Source organism: Thalassophryne amazonica, chromosome 3 (genome assembly GCF_902500255.1).
Source record: "Thalassophryne amazonica chromosome 3, fThaAma1.1, whole genome shotgun sequence".
In the NCBI taxonomy this organism is placed as follows: domain Eukaryota; kingdom Metazoa; phylum Chordata; class Actinopteri; order Batrachoidiformes; family Batrachoididae; genus Thalassophryne; species Thalassophryne amazonica.
This window is the reverse complement of record NC_047105.1, coordinates 83,664,960-83,687,062: the sequence shown is the minus strand read 5'-3', so window position 1 is coordinate 83,687,062 and position 22,103 is coordinate 83,664,960. Positions and strand designations below refer to the sequence as shown.

The window sequence follows — 22,103 nt, the reverse complement described above, 5'->3', positions numbered from 1 at the left end:
TCCCATTGGGAGGAGGCCCCGGGGAAGACCCAGGACACGCTGGAGGGACTACATCTCTCGGCTGGCTTGGGAACGCCTTGGGCTTCCCCCGGAGGAGCTGGGGGAGGTGTGTGTGGATCGGGAGGTCTGGGTGGCTTTGCTTGAGCTGCTGCCCCCGCGACCCGACTCGGGATAAAGCGGAAGAAAATGGATGGATGGATGGATCATTATTGTTGGCTTTATATGAGAATATTTTGTATCCCCAGTTATACAGCTTCATGATGAAGTATTTAGAGGAGGATTTTCTTAAAAAGGAGACCTGAAAGTTCAGCTACAATTTGCCAGAAGGCACATCTAAGATGCAAACCTAGACTTGATAGTTTGGTGAAAGAATTAAGTACTTTTTTATAGACTTTTATAGACTTATTTTTATACACTAAAAAGAGAAAAGACAGAGCTCTCCCTCTCTCCTTCTCAATTTCAGTGGAGCTTTATTAACATGGGAAGCATGTTTACATTGTCAAAGCAAGTGTTACAGTAAAAATTAAGTTCTCTCTCGCTGGCTCTCTGTCTCTCTGTCTCCGTCTCTCGCTCGCTCACCATTTTCCTGCTGAGCCAATTTGGAATGTTTTGGAAACACAAACCCTTTCAACTGTAAAATAAACCATAAATTTCTAATGTATCATCAGCAACGCTCACGCGATGAACTCTGGATTAATACTGAAAGATTTTGACTGAGTTTTTTTTTTTTTTTTTACACATTCAGCAGAGAGAACGAGAAGCTCTGTTCAGCTCTGCTCCTGACTGCTGCGCTCTGAGCTGATGTTTCATGGCGCTTCACAGCCTCGGGATGCTGAAGTAGCTGATTTCTTTCAGCAACAATTCACTTCATTTTTTTTGGAAAAATCCATGCTCGGCGGCACAGACAATTTGAACCCGAGAGCCAGGCAGAAATTTGCTGCTACCCGTGGTTTAGAACACGGAAGAAACAGCTTGGCTTCAGCTCAGAAACCTTCCCCTCCTCACGCTGAGCAGTAAACGGAGCAGAGACCATGCAGCATCAATTAAGAGGTTTCACAGACGTGGCTTCTCTCCGGTATCAGAAAATGCAGCAGGTTGGATCGGCATTTTCCGATACTTGAATTATGTTGGTATTGTTATTTCTACCTGGTTCTTTTTATGTAAAATTCTGCCCCTTACCAAAAACCAAACCATTGTATTCCTCATTTTGAGTTTATTCAAGGTCGCGTAAGAAACCAGGCCTGGGACCCTCGCAGACAGGGTCCATCTTGTGAAAGGCCCCTAAAATGAGTCATACAACACTTTTTATACCTTGTGGGTGTTAACATGGGTGTGGTTTAGTCTCATATTTCTAATGTTACTGGCTCTCATCAACAGGGGAGCTCTCCCTGTATCTGAAACTTGGACATACAACACTTTTTATACCTTGTGGGTGTTAACATGGGTGTGGTTTAGTCTCATATTTCTAACATTACTGGCTCTCACCAACAGGGGAGCTCTCCCTGTATCTGAAACTTGGACAGATGATAGAGTAAAACTTAACATATTTCTCAGAACTTCCAAACAAATAACACAAATACTTAATAGCTAACATAAAGAATTAGCACAGCTATTATCTAACAGTATCAGAAGCCGATACAGATACTGGATTGGATCGGTCACAACCTTAAATGTAGTAAAAGCTCAAGAAAAGCTGTCCTCTTGAAATGTGTTTATCCTGAAATATTTAATATGTGTAGGTTAAAGACTTTTTATAATATGATGTTGCATTAGAAAAGAAGAGCAATGGTTATTGAGTGAAATATAATGTTCAGCAGGAGAACAATTTGCTGATTTCTTAACTGTCTCCACCTTCTTTTACCTTAAATCCTAGGACATGATCACTAAAGGGTTTCTATAAAAAGGTAGATGAATAGCTTATGATTTGGCTGTAAAAGTAATTTCAGTCAAAAGATTTTTTTTTTCCTGTAATCCCAGTTTTAAGCGTTTAAGTTTTAAATGTTTGGAACACCACCATCAACTGTACCTGTTAACAAGTTAATTGCTATAAACCTGTGTAGCCACTGAAATCGTTTCCAGAAACAAGTTGATTTTGACCACAGAGTCATTAAATTGATGTTAAATAAATCTGCTCTGTATGTGGGACTAAGCCTAGCATAAATAAATTACTTGACCTTATACCTTCAAAGAAAAACCTATTGCTGAGGGAACAAATCCCTCAAGATTTGCAGACTGTTTTAGTGTTTGTGGATAAATACAGATGGGAGTCAAGAGGGGTTTAGAATAAAACTTAATTCTCAAAACAAAGCTCCCCCCCCCCCCCAAAAAAAAAGCTCTAATGTGGCTGCAAAACCTCCATATGTAGAGAGTAAGCAGATACACATTTTGGGCAAGAAGGGTGGTTTTTACTCAATCATCTCCTGAGAAAGAGTGACTGGAATGAGCATCCTGACCTTTTTAACTTTGCAACTTCACGTGAAAGCACTGGAATGCCAAGCAACTACCAAAAGATGGAACCTGTGGAGAGGATTTGTTTGTGGTTACACTCAGAGGGTGATGTGTGGCTCTAAATAAGGTTTTCTATGAAACTGTGTCAAAAAGATGACAGGGAAGAGTTTGGCATTTCTGTGATACGCTGTCGCTGCATTAGCAAACACACACCAGGAGGTCAGCAGCGAGTTACTCCATTTCATTGGTTGAGAGCTCGTTGCACTGAGAACTTCTGATTGGCTCACATAGATGTATAGCTATTAATAGCACTGGCTGGTTCCCTCCTCCTCTGTGCTCATTTTTATGCATGTTTATTTTTCACCGCATGAAATTCTATTCATAAATAGTTTTTAGCCTGTGTTAAGTGTTTTTTCCAATGACACACAAAATTTAAGCAGAATACTAAAAATAAATGAATGTCCCTACTTCCGGGCAGCACAGTAGCTTAGTGTTTAGCACTGTTGGCTCACAGCAAGAAGATCATGGGATTGATTCCTACCTGTGGTCTTTCTGTGTGGAGTTTGCATGTTCTCCCCATCTTTACGTGGGTTCCCTCTACGGGTGCACGATGGACATCAAGTACTAAATGAGTGCGACAGCGGTTTGTTTTCAGCGGCTCGCTGGTTACTATGCGTGTTGCTATGTGTGCGCGCATCAGGGACCCGGATGTCCGACCATACCTATATATACACAGTCTATGATAGGGTGACCAAATGTTCCACTTTGTGACCCAAATTGAGATGATTTTGGGCATTGCTATTGACAGTCAAGCTTCAGTTTTGAAATGCGTGTTTAAAACACACATTTTTAAAATACGCAAAAAGGGGGACATCTGGTTACCTTAGCCTATAGTCCTAGCACAAAATCACTTGCTCCACTTCAGGTTGTTTAGATTTAAGGACACTCTATTCAAATGAGGAAGAGGTAGTTGCCATGACTGCTGCAATTACCAGTTACCCCTAACAACAGCAAAGCTGACTTCCCTCCATCAACACTACACATTTACATATTTCACAAGCAGACAGCCACCATGAATTTATTATCTCAGGCAAAGCATAAGATGTGCAGAAAAGGGGCATTTAGATTATTACACAGGTGCACAGAATCCAGAGTTTAAAGAATTCAGGTATCAGAGACCACAAGAGCATCCAAAGGTACATTAGCATAGCAATAACTTTATAAAATTCTCTCCAACCAAGGCATTAACTGTTCGAAAAGAAAATGGATATAGTTTGCAATAATAACAAGCTTCATGTGTGTTATTTTACTATCTGCATAGTGCCACTCTACTACATAGCTAGCCCAGTCAATGTCACCATGCTAGCTGGTTTGTGATTTTATTCAAAGGATGATCCTTGCACCATTAACTACACAACAGCACAAAGACTCCGGACAGTCTCTCTCATGCTAGCAATCAGAGAATTAATATTTATACTGTAATCACAGCGTTAACTACTTTGATGTTCTGCATATCCTGGCCTTGAATTATCTGGCATCATGAGAACTAAGTGCACCTCATGTATGCAAAAACCTCAATGATAAAGTATTCACTACAAACACTGAAAGAAATGTAGGACTGTTGTTGAAAATTAAGAGAAATCCAAAGAGAACGCAATGGTTTCAGGTTTCCCTTCAGCCTGACATTTGATAACTTGTTCAAAAGTATTTAAATATAGTATGATTTCTTCAATGTCTGTGGAACTCTTTCTAATTTCAGTGTGAAATGTTTAGTGCCATTAGATCTCAGAATGTATGTTTTGTGAATTTTTATGCAGTGCTCATACAGTTAAAGTTACTGTATATAACCCATAAAACATCTACTCCTATAACATATCCTTGCAATAACTCAAACATAATAAATCCTATCATCCTGTAAATGACCAAATCAAAAAGACATGTAATTTATTAATGGCTCTTTAGGGATACTACTGACAGATATTTCAAATAACTCTAATGAAATGTGTGGGCCCTGTATGGGTATGGGTTGTAACACATTTGACCCACATTTGACCCTTGAAAGCGCAAGACTTGTCCAAAGTATCTCCTTGTGGGTTTTTGAAAGCAGCCCATCTATGAGCCCCCTCAAAAAAAAAAAAATCAAAACCAGTTGAAATCCCAAAAGAATATTTTGCTATGAGGCTCATATGAGCTAACACATGCAAAATACACACAGGGTTACTGTGGATGTGCCTTTGCCCACACTGTTCACAATAAACCCATGTTGGGCCACTGTCGGCATGTTTGCCGAGATATCTATTTCTAATATGCACAGATTTGTGGTTTCCTGTGTTTTATGTCACTGGACACTTTTGCTGGTAGTTGGCTGAACAAAAGGAATCATTCGTGATACTTGTGAAGCTAATCAAATCAAAAACATCAATTTTAAGAAGAACAGATCAACTGATAATGAGAAAAATGTATAAATATTCGTGATCCTATTTCAAGTTCACTCCGGAAAGGAGGTGTGTAAGAGGTTGCTCTTTCAACAAATACATTTTTTTTTTTTTTTTTACCTGTAGTGTCTCACTGTTAGGGTTTGATATTATGTCTGGTTTTCCGTTTTGTTTTTTGCCCATTTGTTCATGCTTTGCCTCTCTCTCTCTCTCTCTCTCTCTCTCTCTCTCTCTCTCTCTCTCTCTCTCTCTCTCTCTCCTCTCTCTCTCTCTCCTCTCTCTCTCTCTCTCTCCTCTCTCTCTCTCTCTCTCTCTCTCTCTCTCTCTCTCTCTCTCTCTCTCTCTCTCTCTCCTCTCTCTCTCTCTCTCTCTCTCTCTCTCTCTCTCTCTCTCTCTCTCCTCTCTCTCTCTCTCTCTCTCTCTCTCTCTCTCTCTCTCTCTCTCTCTCTCTCTCTCTCTCTCTCTCTCTCTCTCTCTCTCTTCCCCCCCCCCCCCCCCTACCTACCTAGTTTTCTGGTGCTTTCCATGCACACCTGCTCTGGATTTTCTGATTGTCACCTGGGGTTATTTAAGCTCACTGGTTGTTTGTTCCTTGCCAGATTGATGCGCCTTGTGCTTTCTCTCCAGCTCTTGATTTTGTTTTTCATAGTCCTGCCTGCCTCATTGTGTTCTCGAACTCCTGCCCATTTGTTCAGACCTTGCCTAAGCCTGATGATTGTTGTACTGCTGCTGTGTTTTTTGGACTGCCTTCCTGTGTACCAATCACTGCTATCCTCACCACTAAAGTCTTTCTACAACCAGAGCTATTTGTGTGAGCCTCGCATTTGTGTCCTAACAAACCCGCCTGTCACTCACGTTTGTGCCCATGATAACCACAGAGCAGACACACACCAAAACAGAACATGTGGGCAACCCAAGATAACAAAAAATTACTTGGACAGCTTGTTCCTCAGATCTACACAGATTCAGCAAAATTATAAAAAGTGACCTAAATATGTTCTTGAATCTATTTTAAATTCATTAAAAAATGTTTGATTTATTGAATAATAACTTAAGTTGCCTGCTCGGAATATATACAGCTGCCAACAAAAAAGGAGAAGAAAAAAAAATTCATGAAGAAAAAATGTTTTACGCTTATGATTTGGAAACTGTTTATTCTTTGGGATGACAAATGAGAATCCACATGACAAAAGTTTTGATTTAAATTAATACATTAGGATGAAAATCATTTCTAAATTAGTCATTGCACACACTGATTCTGTAATGCATCATCAATTAATAATTTCAGCGAGATTCATGTTTTTTAATGTGTCTGATTAGACCATGCTTTGAAATGTGATGCAATGAGTTTTATAACAAATGTTTTGCATTTATTAAATGGACTGTAATACAGTTTTTTTGTAGAATACGCCTTCACAAGATTAATGTTATCCTTCCTGTCAGCCTCGTCAACGTTTCAATCTGGCTAACTCACGCAACCTGTCTGGAAGTCGCGTGGATGTGTGTGGGCAAAGGTTGAGAAAAAAAAAAAAAAACAGAACGAGACAAGAGCAGCTGATGTAAAGCACAACCTGAGAAACCCTGCCAGAGCTAACAGCTGCTATTAGTTTTCCATTTTATTATGAGATTATATGAGACACACGTCATACGTATACAGTGGAGACATGGTGCTGTTAGCTTAATATCCTCGCAAGTGCTACCAAATCACTACAACATGTGCTAAAAGACTATACATACATACATACATACGTACATAGTATTCCAAGTGAAAGGGCAGTGTGCATGTATGAAATGGATGAACGAGAGAGAGAGTGAGAGAACATTTGTTAGCGACTGTGGTGACAACAGAAAAGTGACGGATGATTGTAAGTGACCTATCCTATACAGTAACTGCTAAATGCTTGCCCAATTCCCTAACTGGGAACCCAAATGTTTTCCTATGCGGTTGATTTAAAAGAAGCAGACGAGTCATCTCTAGCTGCTATGAGTTGTTAGCGTCTAATCGCCATGTCAACAAGTGTGTCCAAATCAGGTGCCCTGAAAGAACTTGTGAAATTTGGTTCTGCACTGCATTTTTTTTTTTTTTTTTTTTACACCACATATTGTCTGTACTATTGCCTGCACCAAGCAGTTGCTTGGTGCAGGCAATGATGTGATGGATCGATACAAATACACATACAATAATTGTACGTATATATAAAATCTTGCGTTGAAGCATTTAATGGCCATACAGACCACCTCCATCAACTCCACTTCCTACACTTTTGATTCTTTTTGTGGTTTAAACATTATAACATCCATGCCTATATAAAGGACATGCAAAAATATGAGCAGTAACAGTTACAACATTATAAATGCGAGGCCAGATTTACATCTGCAAGTGGAACATAAATAAGCCTTTATTGCTTTTCTGTCTCTCAACATATGTGCAGATTTTGAAGTCATGTGTTTCAAAGGCCACTGCTGCTTTTCTAATAATAATTAGACCTGCCAGGAGGTATACACTGGGTTTAAGCCCCCTTTGCGGTCCGCCTCCCAAGCCCCCGCAAGTCCTATGTAACTCGTAACGATGCAGCTGTAAGATATGGGCCTGACTGCAAAGCCACACTGATGGTGTTGTCACACCAACTTTGCCAGCAAATGGGCCAACTTTAAATGAGACATCGGTAGTTTTTCAGTGTATCCACTGAATTACAGCTGTTCCTCCTACCATGTGCATGGGGTGCTCTGCGTACAGGTAACTGTAGTGTAATGCAATCTGTATTTGTCAATATTCAAAAATCGAATTTTTTTTTTTCCCTGTCTGCATATGTAGTAATGGTAAGTGCCACACTGGCAGAACCATTTATGAACATTAATACTCATATACGAGGTCTCTTAGATAATAAACCGACCCTTTTATTTTATTTTTTTTAACTATATGGATTTGAATGACATGCGATTACACCAATCATGCTTGAACCCTCGTGCGCATGCGTGACGTCATTTCCCTGTGGGCAGGCCTTGAGTGAGATGTGGTCCCACCCTCTCGGCTGAATTCCTTTGTTTCACACGCTGCTCGAGACGGCGCGCGTTGCTTTATCAAAATTTTTTCTGGACCTGTGAGGAATATCCGAGTGGACACTATTCGAGAAATTAAGATGGTTTTCTGTGAAAAGTTTAACGGCTGATGAGAGATTATGGGGTGTTTCTGTCGGTGTAAGGACTTCCCACGGAGCGGGACGTCCTGCAGCGCTTCCAGGCGCTGTCGTCGGCCTGTTTCGAGCTTAAAACATCCTAATTTAAGGCTTAATTCACCCAGGACATCGTGAGAGAACAGAGAAGATTCAGAAGAGGCCGGCATGAGGAATTTATGCGGACATTCCACTGTTTAAGGACATTTTTTTAATGAAGGACGTACGCGCAAATTCGTCGAGTCGTTTCCGTGACGACTCGGCAAATCTGTGTGCGCCGCAACAGGAAAAACACCTCCGTGTTGAAAACCATTTGTAGAATTCAGGCGGCTTTTAATGGCTTTCAACAAGTGAGTAACTGAGAAATTGTTTAACAGCTTGGGCATGTTCCAACTTGCCCGTTAAGATTTCCAACGGAGGTGTTTTTCCTGCCGCGACCCCCCGCGGTCGGGTCCAGCCCGACATGCAACTCTGCCCGCACGTTCTTTCATTACAAAATGACCGTTAACAATGGAATGTCCGAATAAACTCCTCATGCCGACTTCTTCTGAAAGTTCTCTGTTCTCTGACGACTTACTGCGTCAACAGAGCCTGAAATGTGGAAGTTTTCAACTTGAAACGGCGAGACGCTGCCGCCTCGAAGCGCAGATCGCCGTCAGGCGCCGTGGACCGTCCTTAAAGCGACACTACCAGACCAAAATCTCTCATCAGCCGTTAAAATTTTTACCGAAAACCAGCTGAATTTATTGAATGGTGTCCACTCAGTTGTGCCTTACAGTTTTGAAAAAATTTTTATCAAACAAAGCAACAGTCTCTGAGCCATTCATAAACAATGAAAAAAATCGACGAGCGGGTGGACGACTCCTCACTCAAAGACTGCCCACAGGCGAATGACGTAACAGACAGGCGTGAAAAAACTCTCGCATGCCCACGAGGGTTCAAGCATGTCTGATGTAATCACACGTGATTCAAATCCATATGGTTTTTGAAAAAATAATAAGGTCGGATACTTTTCTAATAGACCTCGTATAATTTATTCTTGCAAGACAGAAGGCATGTAGTGCATGAGTGAATGTGGGGTGTGTGTGACCCCCATCCGCCCTTCCCAATCAGCCTACAACATCCTACTCAAAGCCAACCAACAGCTTCTATTAGGAAGGACCGACCACCAAAATAACACAGACAGACAAGAATGAGAGACAAGTGGTGAAAACAGTAACTGTGACGTGAGAGACCGAGGAGACGGGGCCCCAACAATACAACATACCATGACAAACAACCACACATGAACAAACAGTGACAGCAACAGTCTGTTGTCTAATTAGTGAGCATCCATACCCTAATCTAGAACACCATAGTGTTAATCCCCTTAACAGCACCCAAAAACCGAATTGTGGTGACGGCCACAAACACGCAACCATCCACACACAGAGACCCAGATCACAGCTAAATATCTGATCACTACTGTGGCTGGTGTGTTGGGCCAAGTAAAAGAGTACAGAACCTTGCCATATGACATGGACCACTCCGGCACGTCAGAAGCCACGCGACCGGCTGCGAGCAACAATGGAAATGGGTCCAGGACACAGGGCCCCAGGGGAACCAGAAGAAAAAGGGCAGCGGAAGGGCACAGGGGCCAGGAAAGGCAGTCCCCAGAGCCACCGGGCAGCACAGCAAACCAACAGGGGAGCGGCCCAACACCACCCCTCCCCACAGAGGCACAGGGAGCAGCCCCATACCCAAGGGAAGCACACAGGGCGCCGGCAAAGGCACACCAATAGGGAGAGCCCCAGAACCACACCACCAGGGCCACAGCCCCCGAAGGCGGGAGCGAGCGGCGGCAAGGATGGGGGGCAAAGGAGCCATCACAACCGAATCCAAAGCACAAAGTAGGGTCCACCGAGCCATACGAAGGCGGGGCTCAGCCCCCAGACAAGAGGCGAGGCCCAACCCCGGGGCCAGGAAGCGTACAAGGCCCCCGACAGCCAGGCCCCCCCAACGCAGCTAACAGGGCTCTCCAAACCTCCCCCACCCCTCAACCCGGACCCCACCCCAAACACAAAAGCCCATGATCAGGAGACCGCCCGAGCGAGAGCGGGGTCCACCCTGCGGAGACCACGAAAATCAAATTTACCTTCACATTGTCAGGCTCTGGGGTGTTGTGGCACAAACAGGATGTGGACACAAATGCTGACTCATGGACACAAGAGTTGGATTTATCAAAAGGCTTTATCTTATAAACAGGCAAAGGGTCAGTACACAGAATGACAGTCAGAGATGCAAAGGTGACAGACAGACCTGAGGCAGAGTTGTGGTAAAAAAAAAAAAAAATAAGCAAGGTTCATGATCCCAGATCGACAGAGTTCAATGGCAGAGACAAGAGCGAGGTCAAAAAAACGGAGCAAGGTCATACACGACAAAAAAAAAAAAAAAGATGTATGGCAATAAGGCTGGAACAGACACTAAGTTCAATGAACTGGCAGCGATAGACAAAACACACAAGACTTAAATAACAAGTGATGATTAGGGTAATGAGGTGTTCTCCACAGGTCAATCAATCAATCAATCAATTTTTTTTATATAGCGCCAAATCACAACAAACAGTTGCCCCAAGGCGCTTTATATTGTAAGGCAAGGCCATACAATAATTATGTAAAACCCCAACGGTCAAAACGACCCCCTGTGAGCAAGCACTTGGCTACAGTGGGAAGGAAAAACTCCCTTTTAACAGGAAGAAACCTCCAGCAGAACCAGGCTCAGGGAGGGGCAGTCTTCTGCTGGGACTGGTTGGGGCTGAGGGAGAGAACCAGGAAAAAGACATGCTGTGGAGGGGAGCAGAGATCGATCACTAATGATTAAATGCAGAGTGGTGCATACAGAGCAAAAAGAGAACGAAACAGTGCATCATGGGAACCCCCCAGCAGTCTAGCAGCAGGTGTGGAGAACATTCAGGAAGGGGGCATTTTCAGACAAATCAAAGATGAGGGAAGACAGGACGCAAGAGAGTGCAGTTAGACAAACACAAAGCAGACTGAATCGGAATGAGAGATAAACCCAAAGACAAACACAAAGCAGACTGAATCGGAATGAGAGATGAACCCAAAGACAAACACAAAAAAAAACCCTGCAAAATTCACACATTAAATAATCCCCCCACATGAAAGTAACAAAGTAACAAAACCAGATAAACAAAGGTAAGAACTGAGAAGGGATCAATAAGAAACCTAAAGGGTGGAACGGAAACTAAAACAGAGCTCAGCACATGGCTAAAGCACAACAGATAACTGAATCATAATTCAAAGCATAACAGAAGACGGGGACTGGGGCCAGACAATTGAACAGTGAAGGGCAAAGTGGACACAGACATGGGACACACCCAGACATAAGCTCAGACAAGAGCATGACACATATCTGCTCAACCAAGTGTTCTACCAAACAGCAAAACCACAAAGAAATATTCTCTTTATGGTAGATGTAAAGGTCAGATGTGATTTGGCAATGGATTAAGTTGAATATTTTTCCAAATACAACAATCACAGCATCAGTCACTTCGAGGTGTTTCATGTGAATAAGGTTTAGGGCACCTTGACGCGTGAATTTCATCCCCACACTGCTGTGCAATTCGTCATGCCAATGCAACCTGCTTTGTGCCACCAGAGGTCACGCTTTGTCCCGTTTGACACCACATTATATAAAATAATTAATTTGTAGCATATGATGCATTTGCTCTCAGAACTTGATGATGAAACCATCTCTCATCACTCCCAGAATCACACAGAAATTATCTACAGCTACAGGTTGGCTCATGGGGCGTCGCACGGATAACAACGCATTTGGAATAGTCTCAAAGATAATTGTTTAGAATATATACGAGGTCTGTCCAAAAAGTAACGGACCTTTTTATTTTTTTCAAAAACTATATGGATTTGAATCACGTGTGACTGCATCAGCCAAGCTTGAACCTTCGTGCGCATGCGTGAGTTTTTTCACGCCTGTCGGTTGCGTCATTCGCCCGTGGGCAGGCTTTGAGTGAGCACTGGTCCACTCCCCTCGTCGGATTTTTATTGTCAGTGAAATGGCTGAGAGACTGCCGCTTTGCTCCATAAAAATTTTTTCAGAAACTGTTAGAGACAGGCAGTTGGAAACCATGTGAAAGATTCAGATGGATTTCGGTGAAGATTCTGTCGGCGTCACACGGATTAAGGAGTGTTAAAACCTTTTTAAAGACAGCCCACAGCGGCGGAGGGCACGCAGCGCACCGAGCGGCCATCGACAGGCTGGATCGACCAGATCATTTCTAAACTGAATGCTGTGTTGATCCGGGACATCGTGTGAATACCACAGAAATGGCAAGAGAGCTGGACATAGCACTTTTGCGGCACATTCCACTGTTACAGGAGATTTTGTAATGAAAGACGTGCGGAGGATTTCGTCCAGCTCTCTTGCCATTTCTGTGGTAAAGCCTCTGTCCCACCGAATAATGAAGGCTGAAGAATGACCCACGTTTTCATCTTAACACGTATCCACTATGAAGGTGCCACTATGTGCCTCTCTGTACCCCGCATGTGCCACGTAGCAGCCTCTAGTGAGCGGCTTTGCGGCTTTAAAACACACAAAACTTTATGTTTGTCCGTTTATTTCTGCAAAATCGCTCTTTTGCACGTGCGCTGCTGTTGTCCTTTCATGGACAGCCGCCTCTCTGCTCTTTCTGGCTTCCTTTCTCTCCGTGGCTTGCTGGCTTTATTTTTTTCCCTGGCTTTATATATTGACTCAATATTGTCAAAATCAATATTGACTGAAAGATCACTCTTTTGTGAGCTGGCGTTCTGCCTAAATGCTCGTTTGAAGCGTGATGAGGAGTCACTACTGCCTCAGTGCGCACACACAGCGGAGCTCATGTGATACATTAATTCCAGAACTGATTACAGGTATTTTCGGCATCCAAGGTTTGACAGAAAATGATTAATCCGCTACAAAATAATTATTTTATATAGAGTCCAGCGCACAGAGCAGGTGGAATTTGGTGCGCAAAGGAGACCCGCTCCAAAAATAGCCTCTCAGGTCCTGCCTCGGTGCGCACACACAGTGATCCATTAACAAGATATTAAATCAACATACTTTTACATACAACAGACATCAACATACAGACATACTTTTATAGCAAGGAACTGTTTTATCAAGCTATAAAAAACATTAAAAATAATTACCTTAAGCTGCTCAAAATACATCCCACATGGAGCAGGAAAGAGAGGAAAAAAGTGTCCAGATGAAACAGTCCTCTGTGATGCCAGAAGTGATTAGAAGTGTTTTCAACATCCAAGGTTTGGCAGAAAATGATTACTCCACTACAAAATATATAGAGTCCAGCACACAGAGCAGGTGCAACTGTGTGCGCAAGAGGAGGAGCTGCTCCAAAAATAGCCTCTCAGGTCCTGCGAAGGTGCCAGGCGCACGGATAATGGACTTTTTGCAGACTCGTAAGCACCACACATCACTCTAAGCCGTCGCAGTAACGCGAACACAAACTGCGCCAAGCTGTTGCCAAATTTTAAACATCTTGAAATTAGCGCGACGCTCAGAGGAGCCTCGTTAACTGAAGATAATGCCTCTAAGAGCCACTCTGAGCCACTATACTGCCACGATAGCTCACGAAACAAAAAAAAACAGGGTGCGTGGCTCCTTCTTCACTCCTTCACTCGGTGGGACCGAGGCTTTAGTCACATGATGTCCCGGATCAACACAGCGTTCAGTTTAGAAATGATCTGGTCGTTCCAGCCTGTCGATGGCCGCTCGGTGCGCCGCGCACCCTCCACCGCTGTGGGCCGTCTTTAAAAAGGTTTTAACACTCCTTAATCTGTGTGACGCCGACAGAATCTTCACCGAAATCCATCTGAATCTTTCGAATGGTTTCCAACTGGCTGTCTCTAACAGTTTCTGAAAAAAATTTTATGGAGCAAAGCGGCAGTCTCAGCCATTTCACTGACAATAAAAATCCGATGAGGGGGGTGGACCAGTGCTCACTCAAACCCTGCCCACAGGCGAATGACGCAACCGACAGGCGTGAAAAAACTCATGCATGCGCACGAAGGTTCAAGCTTGGCTGATGCAATCACATGTGATTCAAAGCCATATAGTTTTTGAAAAAATAAAAAGGTCCGTTACTTTTTGGAAAGACCTCGTATTGTAATGGATTGGTAAAACGGATGCATTTTAATTCCTTCTCATTAGTTAGATAATGTATTTGTAAAAGTATGTTTATTATAGAGCTAACATCTCATCAAAATCAGGTTGAACATGCAAGTCTCGCAGTCAGTTTTTTTGTGTTGCCCAAAAAAGCAAAAATTAAAAAGCGAAACACTCTGTGCAAGTCTGAGCAAAACACAGAAGGGAGAGTGGACTTCTTTCAGAGACTGTCAGTGTGACCGAGGACAGAACTGTGAGGGCAGTGCTGAGGCGCTCACACCAGGCAGAGAGCGGCATCCACCATCCACCACGCGAATAGCCACTCCCCATGTAGAGCATAGAGCAGGCAGCAGACGAAACTGTGTTTTAAAAAAAACAACAAAAAAAAACAGACAAACACACTGCTTCTCTTTAAATGTGCAGTAAGCTATTTTAGACGATCATTGTCATGGGCGCAATTTGGTGGGGGATAGGGGGGAAATGTCCCCCCACCTTTTCAACCAGGGGGGACAGAATATGGTATGTCCCCCCCACCTTCTGACATATATGTGTGTACTTGAAACATGCTATGCCAGTCTTATGTGCAAAACCATGTCAGAATACTATCTTTGTTTCTGCAAGTTTGTATTTTTAGCAGCATTGACTTGTTTACAACACCTGTTTCTTGTTTGTCACATTCGGAATTTTCTGGGACTGCATTTGCCCAGATTTGAAACCAAAAATAGTTGCCTCTAGGGACTAGTGTCTACACATAAGTATCAATGGACCATATGCTAATTTAGTAAATTCTGAAAGTTAGAAAAGGAAATCAGAAAAGCTATCTGGGACCTCAGAAAGCCCATCTGCAATTACTGATTGATCTCCAAAATCAGTCTGTGCAAGTGAAATTATGTTCAGTATGAGTGTTGTCATTAGTGCCACTTTGAAAATTAAATTCATAATTATTTTAGCCTAAACTTATGATCTGTTGTTTTTTCAAAATTATGCAAAAACAAATGTTGAGAAAAAAATACAGTATGCGATAGTAAATAATTATTAAGAGCCTGTTCTTTCATATTTATGAATACATTTTACCACATTGCAGTTTTTTTTTTTTAATGAGAACTCAACCTATCATTCATTTTGAGTTCTACACATGTGGTGATACCTTATTTACACCAGGATGTTAATAAAAATCAATGCTGGCTATTCTCAGAATAAAGTACTTATATCCACAGTTTCAAATTGTATAAGTCAAATGGTGTCCACTTTATGGTCTTCTCAAAACATTAAAATTACTGTTCATTCATTCAACATTTTTTGTAATCGCATTACTCGACTAATTGTTTCAGCCCTAATGCCAATCAAATCAAACTTGTGCAAGTGTCAAGGCACCTTTAATCTGTTCCACTCCTTGACCAAGCACATTGGCCACAATGGTCAGGGGAAAAAAAACTGCTCAGGAATTTGATGACAGCAAGAAACCTGAAGCAGACCAGACTCAGCGTGGTGGCCGTCCTTGGATATATCCTGCACCTCCCAATACCACAAACTCTTCTCTTGTCACTCATTAGCTTTCTTTAAGTCCACAAACAAACAATGCAGCAACGTTGCTTTGCAACCGCTGTCCCCAGCCCCGCCAGATTTGGACCCCTAGAAATATGAACTAATGTTTACTAATGTTTCATTTTAGACTAAACTATCACCGTTCTCCCATAAAAATGATGCCATGAGACCCTCTACTAACATGAGACAGGACGAATTCAAATGTGACATGATGGCAAAGATCAGACTGAGATGTGTTTCCAGGGAACCAGATTCCAGCCATATGGCACGCCCAACAAAATGCATGTGCATAGGCTTCATCACAGGCTTTGTTACAATGTGAAAGCAACAAGTAACTGCAGAATAGGTCTGCAGAGAAAATCAACTCAGAATAATAAGCAGTGAGAAAGACAAGACTAACAACAAAACATGTTACTTAATTACAACATGTACATCCAACCAGGTGCACAATGATAACACGTTACAACCTGCAGTGAAGGTGTGTCTGAGCTGTGTGGTGAGACAGAGAAGGACGTCTCTCCTCTTAGTTCTGTTTTTTAAGATTGAGGCAACAGGAAGGAGAAAAACATGCAGAATACCATTCCCTTTAAGAGCGTGGGAAGAGAGAGAGAGTCTTTACTGTCTGACTAATTCGCACAACACTACAGAAATGAACATTAAAATGTTACTGCAAAGGGATGTGCTGACATGCCCCAAGGATCTAATCTCAAGTAGGGTTTAGTTTACAGTATGGTAAGCCTTAAAAAGACTTTAGCAAGGCATTAAACTGAAAGTGATGACACTGTTGCTAATATGAAGGTCCACATAAATATTCCTCTGGAACTGTGCAATGTAATGACCAGTGTCTGTTTTTCTGCTGACACCACTTGTTTCTCTACAGCATTCCCAACAAGCCTATTTATGAAAATAAATTGGGAACACATCGTTGCAAATAAACCACAGGATTCTTGAAAAAAAATCCTGTAAATATTAGTGATAGGACAGATCACACATTTTAGTTCCTCACATCACTGCATCCACCATACCATGAAAGTGCTTTGGAACCTGGATGGCAGACAATGGGTCTATTCTGCCTGTCAAAAGTAGTCAGCCGCCTCCTCCACCAAGGTTGTACATGGGCAGCCAATTTGCCTTCTCCATTTGCTGGGGGCCTCAACACTGAGGCACCTGCATGCTGGATCATGGGCAAATGTTGTAGCTGATGTTCTCTCACCCCAGAAGTAACTCCTTTGGATCTCCCAAAGTAACTGTTCATTTGACACACAGTCACTCCAAGGATCCTTTGAAGAGGCAATGCTAATGTCCAGATCTCAAGACCATACAGCAAGAGATAGAAAACAGTAAGACACTAAACTGGACATTAACTCTCCTGCAAAGGTATTCATGTCGCCAAACAGCTCTTCCCATTCGTTCCCATCAGTTTCCAGGTGGGCTCCTGACAGAAATCAGGAAGCATCCAAAGCCACAAAAAGGGGCAGAGCTGAAGCTGGCAGTGACCGCACCACTGGTGAAACCTATTCATGGGATGGAATATTTCACCACCTGCTTACCACACTGCCGCTGTGAGCTTTACGATAACAGATCAGGTACAGACCTGCATCAGTGTTTGGTACAAATCTAATGCCATCAGCTTGCAGCAGGGTCTCCGGGACATTGCAGATGGCCCATTTAATTTACCACAAGCTTGCCGATGGCACAGCTGGGTTCCCAATGATTTCTATCGGCACTGAAATTTTGAACAGTTCAAAATTTTGATCCAGATTATACTGACATTGCAGATGGTGGGCAGTGCCCTACAGGATGGGCAGGGTTGGTGATTATCCCACGAGTTTGACATTTTGCAGTTATTTCTATCGGAAAGCCAACTACAACTTAAAGGGACCCTACCAAACATCCAGTCCATGCAAGCACTCTACAGTGTAGAAACATACAGTACAATTCTGTTTGTATTTCTTAATGATCAATGTAAATGAAGTCCAATACATATTCAGTGGCTTGAAAATGTTTGTGTTAATTCCCTGATTGAAGAAAGAAAAAGAAATCAAAGTAAGTTCTGTACAGGCCCTGCAGCCCATCACCCTGGTGCTTGTCTACAGATACTGTGGTATCTACACTTCCATCCTAGACAGGATACCAGTCTATCAAACATTAGTTAAGACAGGTAGCCATTTACAGCTGGATGGGTGGAGATGATGCAGAAGTGTCTTGGCCAAGGACACAGGGAGCCTGTAATGCACACATGGAATCAAACCCAGTCTCTGTAGTTGTAATCCACCTCCTATCATGCAGCGCCACCCACTCTGATGCTAAGGAAACCTGGCTGAAGAAGTGATTATTTGTATGAACAATAATCCTGATATTCATTTTCTCCAATTACTTATGACCTCTGAAAACTGAGTGACATTAAATAACAAATGCATACTGTACACTGACCTGTGGCGCCCTGGACAAATGCTGATAAGCTTACAAGTCCATGCTACAGCAACAAATTACAAAACAATTCACAAAATGAATGTACAGGAGATGTTGCCAGTGCACAGGACAGGAGGGTTTCAGAAACAGACACCACATCCATCTCTGGATGGAGCCACACCTCAAACAGCGAGAAACTAGAGACATTCGTCACAAAATGCCCCGCACACAGTACTATTTTCCATGCAAAGTGCAGTAATATGTACATGTGTGGGGTTGGTATTTGGCTGAGATTGTCATTATATTTATTTAGAGGAAGTGGCCAACAGTGACCATAAAAAGTCGGTAGCCTTCGAACAAATGCAACTATTGGTAATTTTTTAAAAGTAGGTCAAGAACACTGGCCTTCAAACCCATGCGAAGTACTCCTACAAGGCATGTACCCACCAAATATGAAGTTTTTGCAAGCAATAGGTGCCGAGGTACATTGCGGCAAACAAATTTCAGGCGAAGGATTTGACAGTTGTGACCATTGGTGACCTTGAAAAGTAGGTCAAGGCCACTGACCTTTGAACCCATGCAAAGTACTCCTCCAAGGCATGTACCCATCAAATATGAAGTTTCTATGAGCAATAGGTGCTGAGCTACGTTGTGGCAAAGGATTTGGCAGTTGTGACTATTGGTGACCTTGGAAAGTAGGTCAAGGTCACCAGCCTTCAAACCCATGCAAAGTACTCCTCCAAAGCATGTACCCACCAAATATGAAGTTTCTGCGAGCAATGGGTGCCGAGCAGTGTTGTGGCAAAGGATATGACAGTTGTGACCATTGGTGACCTTCAAAAGTAGGTCAAGGTCACTGGCCTTCGAACCCATGTGAAGTACTCCTCCAAGGCATGTACCCATCAAATATGAAGTTTCTGCGAGCAATAGGTGCGCAGCTACATTGCGGCGAAGGATTTGAAAATTGTGACCACTGGTGACCTTGAAAAGTAGGTCAAGGTCACTGGCCTTCGAACCCATGCAAAGTACTCCTCCAAGGCATGTACCCACCAAATATGAAGTTTTTGCGAGCAATAGGTGCCGAGCTACGTTGCGGCGAACGAATTGCAGCCAGACAAACGGACAGATGGAAGGACGGACGGACAACCCGGATGCTATATGCCCCGCCTCATGGCGCAAGTGCCGCACGGGACATAGAAAAACAGAATCAGGCATCAGACAGATGACAAATACAGTGTAATTTGTCAGCATGAAGCAACAAGAAAAACAGAAGATCGCCAGCCAATAGCCCTAAGCTTCACTAACAGACCCAGAATTTAGATAAAGTTGAGGCTACGACCTGCTCTGTTTCCTAATAAAATTTAACAGAGTAAAAAGCATAGTAACATACTACGCCAGTATGCTAGCCATATGAAAGGGAAAATAAGTGTGTCTTAAGTCTGGACTTGACGGTCTCTACAGAATCTGACTGTTTTACAGGATCACGGGATTTTTACAAAATATGCTTCAGTGACTTTTGACCCCAAAAAGCAACAGGCTTTATGGTGTCACCAAGTGTAATGTCTATATCAAAGTTGGTGACAACCAGGCCAGTACAACTTCATTTAGCCAGCTGACAAGTGAAACGTCGCATGACTGACTGATTCCTCACACATAGCAACATTTAGTCCATTGGCTGCCCTGTGAGATAAACTGCTGTAATTCCTAAATGGTTAATTTGACCATTTTGTTAAATCCCTTGAATTAAAGCTGAAAGTCTATACCACATGCACATCTTGGTTTTTAATTTCAAGTACATAATTGTGCATCCAGTGTGGTGCATTTCTCTGAGTGTGCTTAAGTATGAAGGGCCCCAGTAGCTGGAGACACCTACATTTCATCTGACTGCAACATTCAAAAGAGGTTGGTGTGGACACACTGTCTGATTGTGTCATCGCCATCCAGCATGGTTCTGCTGCCTGGTGGACACAGTGACGCACAGCAGGGAACTGACTTATGGTGGGGTACAGAGGCAAAATAACACAAACATTGGCAGTATCCAAATACTTATGGACCTGACTGTATGCTGCTCATAAGGGAGTATAATAAGGAACCTAACCACAACTTCTCTTACTGGCAAAGGAATTTCCCAAATAATCAATCCACGGGAAAATTAAGTTGGCAAATAAAAGGAAACATCTGCTTGTGTTCTATTTCTTCACCTCTGCATGTGACCTTCTGTCTGAGCCATCCATCACTTTAGTAAAATGACATTCTCTTTCACTCTGTCCTTCTTACCGTTGTCTATTTACTGACACAGGGTTGTGAAAATGTGCAACATTCAGCAAACATAAGAACGTGTGCTTTGCAGAAAGACAAAAGGAACAAATTAACAGAAATCTGAATGCAAATTGTACAGATGTAGAAAAATAAACACAATCCTCTCGCTGTGAGTAAATCACACCATGTGTGCAGCCACCGGGCCTAGATGCTCATACACAGGAGAAACCGACAGGCGGAGGCGGGAACAGCTGGATCCACGCCCGAGATAAGAGCTCTATCCCTGCAGAGAGACTGTGGTCCTGTCCCTGCCAGGCTACTGCTGCTGGTGAAAGGACGCGTATGTCTGCCACAGACCTGCGGAGCAACAGAAACCTGTGTGCCACACAGCAACATCCACTCACACTTAAGGAGCACCACCTGTTATGCATCCGCACAGGAGGAGTCTCCGGCTCCTAAATGTCGCACACCATTTGTTGAAGCACAGTATGGGTCCAATGGGGGGGGGGATATCCTTTGAGCGTGGCAATGAATCTCCCTCTTTCACAAAACGAGCACGCTAACGCGCAATCCTTTCAGTACCACAATTTATGTCAAAGAAAAGACACCACGCGCGTAAAATACTGAAGATTATGTGATTCAAGACATGAGCAAAATGAACACAATTTTCAAAAGGACGATACGAGCACCATCAGGCATTCAGATCCACATGGATCCACATTCACCCCGTTTGGTGCGGCGACCAATGCAGAGCAGAACCGCTTCCACCCGCAGACAAAATCGTGCGTAAAAAGGTGTGCCATTTTTCTTGCGCACCGCTGTTATGTGCCTGATAAGGATCGGCCTTACCTGAATCGGGGGGAATCTTTAATACATTCTTCAAAGTCCACCGTCATTTTTGTGGGTCTTTATTTTCTGCTGTATTCCTTTTTCAGTCCGCTGATGTCACCGCCAAGCGGCAGTGTGGTTTGTACCGTGCGCAGGCTCACCGGTGTCCCCTGGCGCGCAGCAGCCTGTCGCCTCTCTCTGCCGGTGACACCGTGACACGAAATGTGAGGAGCAGCAGCAGAGAGAGAGAGAGAGAGAACCGCGGGCGGATTTACTACGACAGCACTGCTGCTGGAGAGCTGAAGACAGGCGAGGCTGGTTCGCGGAGCCTGAAAGAGGACAGCGCCCACTAGTCCCCAGCGACGGTATGACACCTCCAGAACAACACAAATGAATGCTGGACAAAAAAATAAGTACAATTCGACAAATAGGCTGGACAATTGCAATCAACTTAGAAAGGAAGTTGGATGACAGGCTGAAATCCAGTATGGATAATGTTTTGCGTTCTCCCCAAAGTGGTGCGTGCAGCTTAGCTAAAATTTCCATAAAACTGTCCATTTTGTGATAAAAGCATAGAATTTGGTACACTTAAAGCCAAAGGCATTCCAAATAAAACTGGATATTGGGCAATCATGAATTTTCAAGATCTCACCTATGGCAACCATTTTTCAAAATGAAAACTGAAAAATACTCCAATTGTTTTGAAAAAAATGTACCACATTATTTATCCACCCACATGATTCACGGTTCGTGTTAACACGTCTTGGTGTATTTGTCAAGACTATTTTTAAAATTATTAATGGAATTCTGGTCAATGAAT

At 43.0% G+C, this 22,103-nt stretch overlaps 1 protein-coding gene across 1 annotated transcript in view; it reads right to left on the bottom strand.

Annotated features, from left to right (window-relative positions):
* Positions 1 to 21,545, bottom strand: part of acap3b (ArfGAP with coiled-coil, ankyrin repeat and PH domains 3b) — a 202,674-nt gene extending 181,129 nt beyond the window's left edge. Inside the window, 1 exon segment of the mRNA XM_034166998.1 lies at positions 21,305 to 21,545. Coding sequence (XP_034022889.1) covers positions 21,305 to 21,351 — 47 coding nt within the window. The 5' untranslated portion in view covers positions 21,352 to 21,545.
* Positions 21,546 to 22,103: the final 558 nt, after the last annotated feature.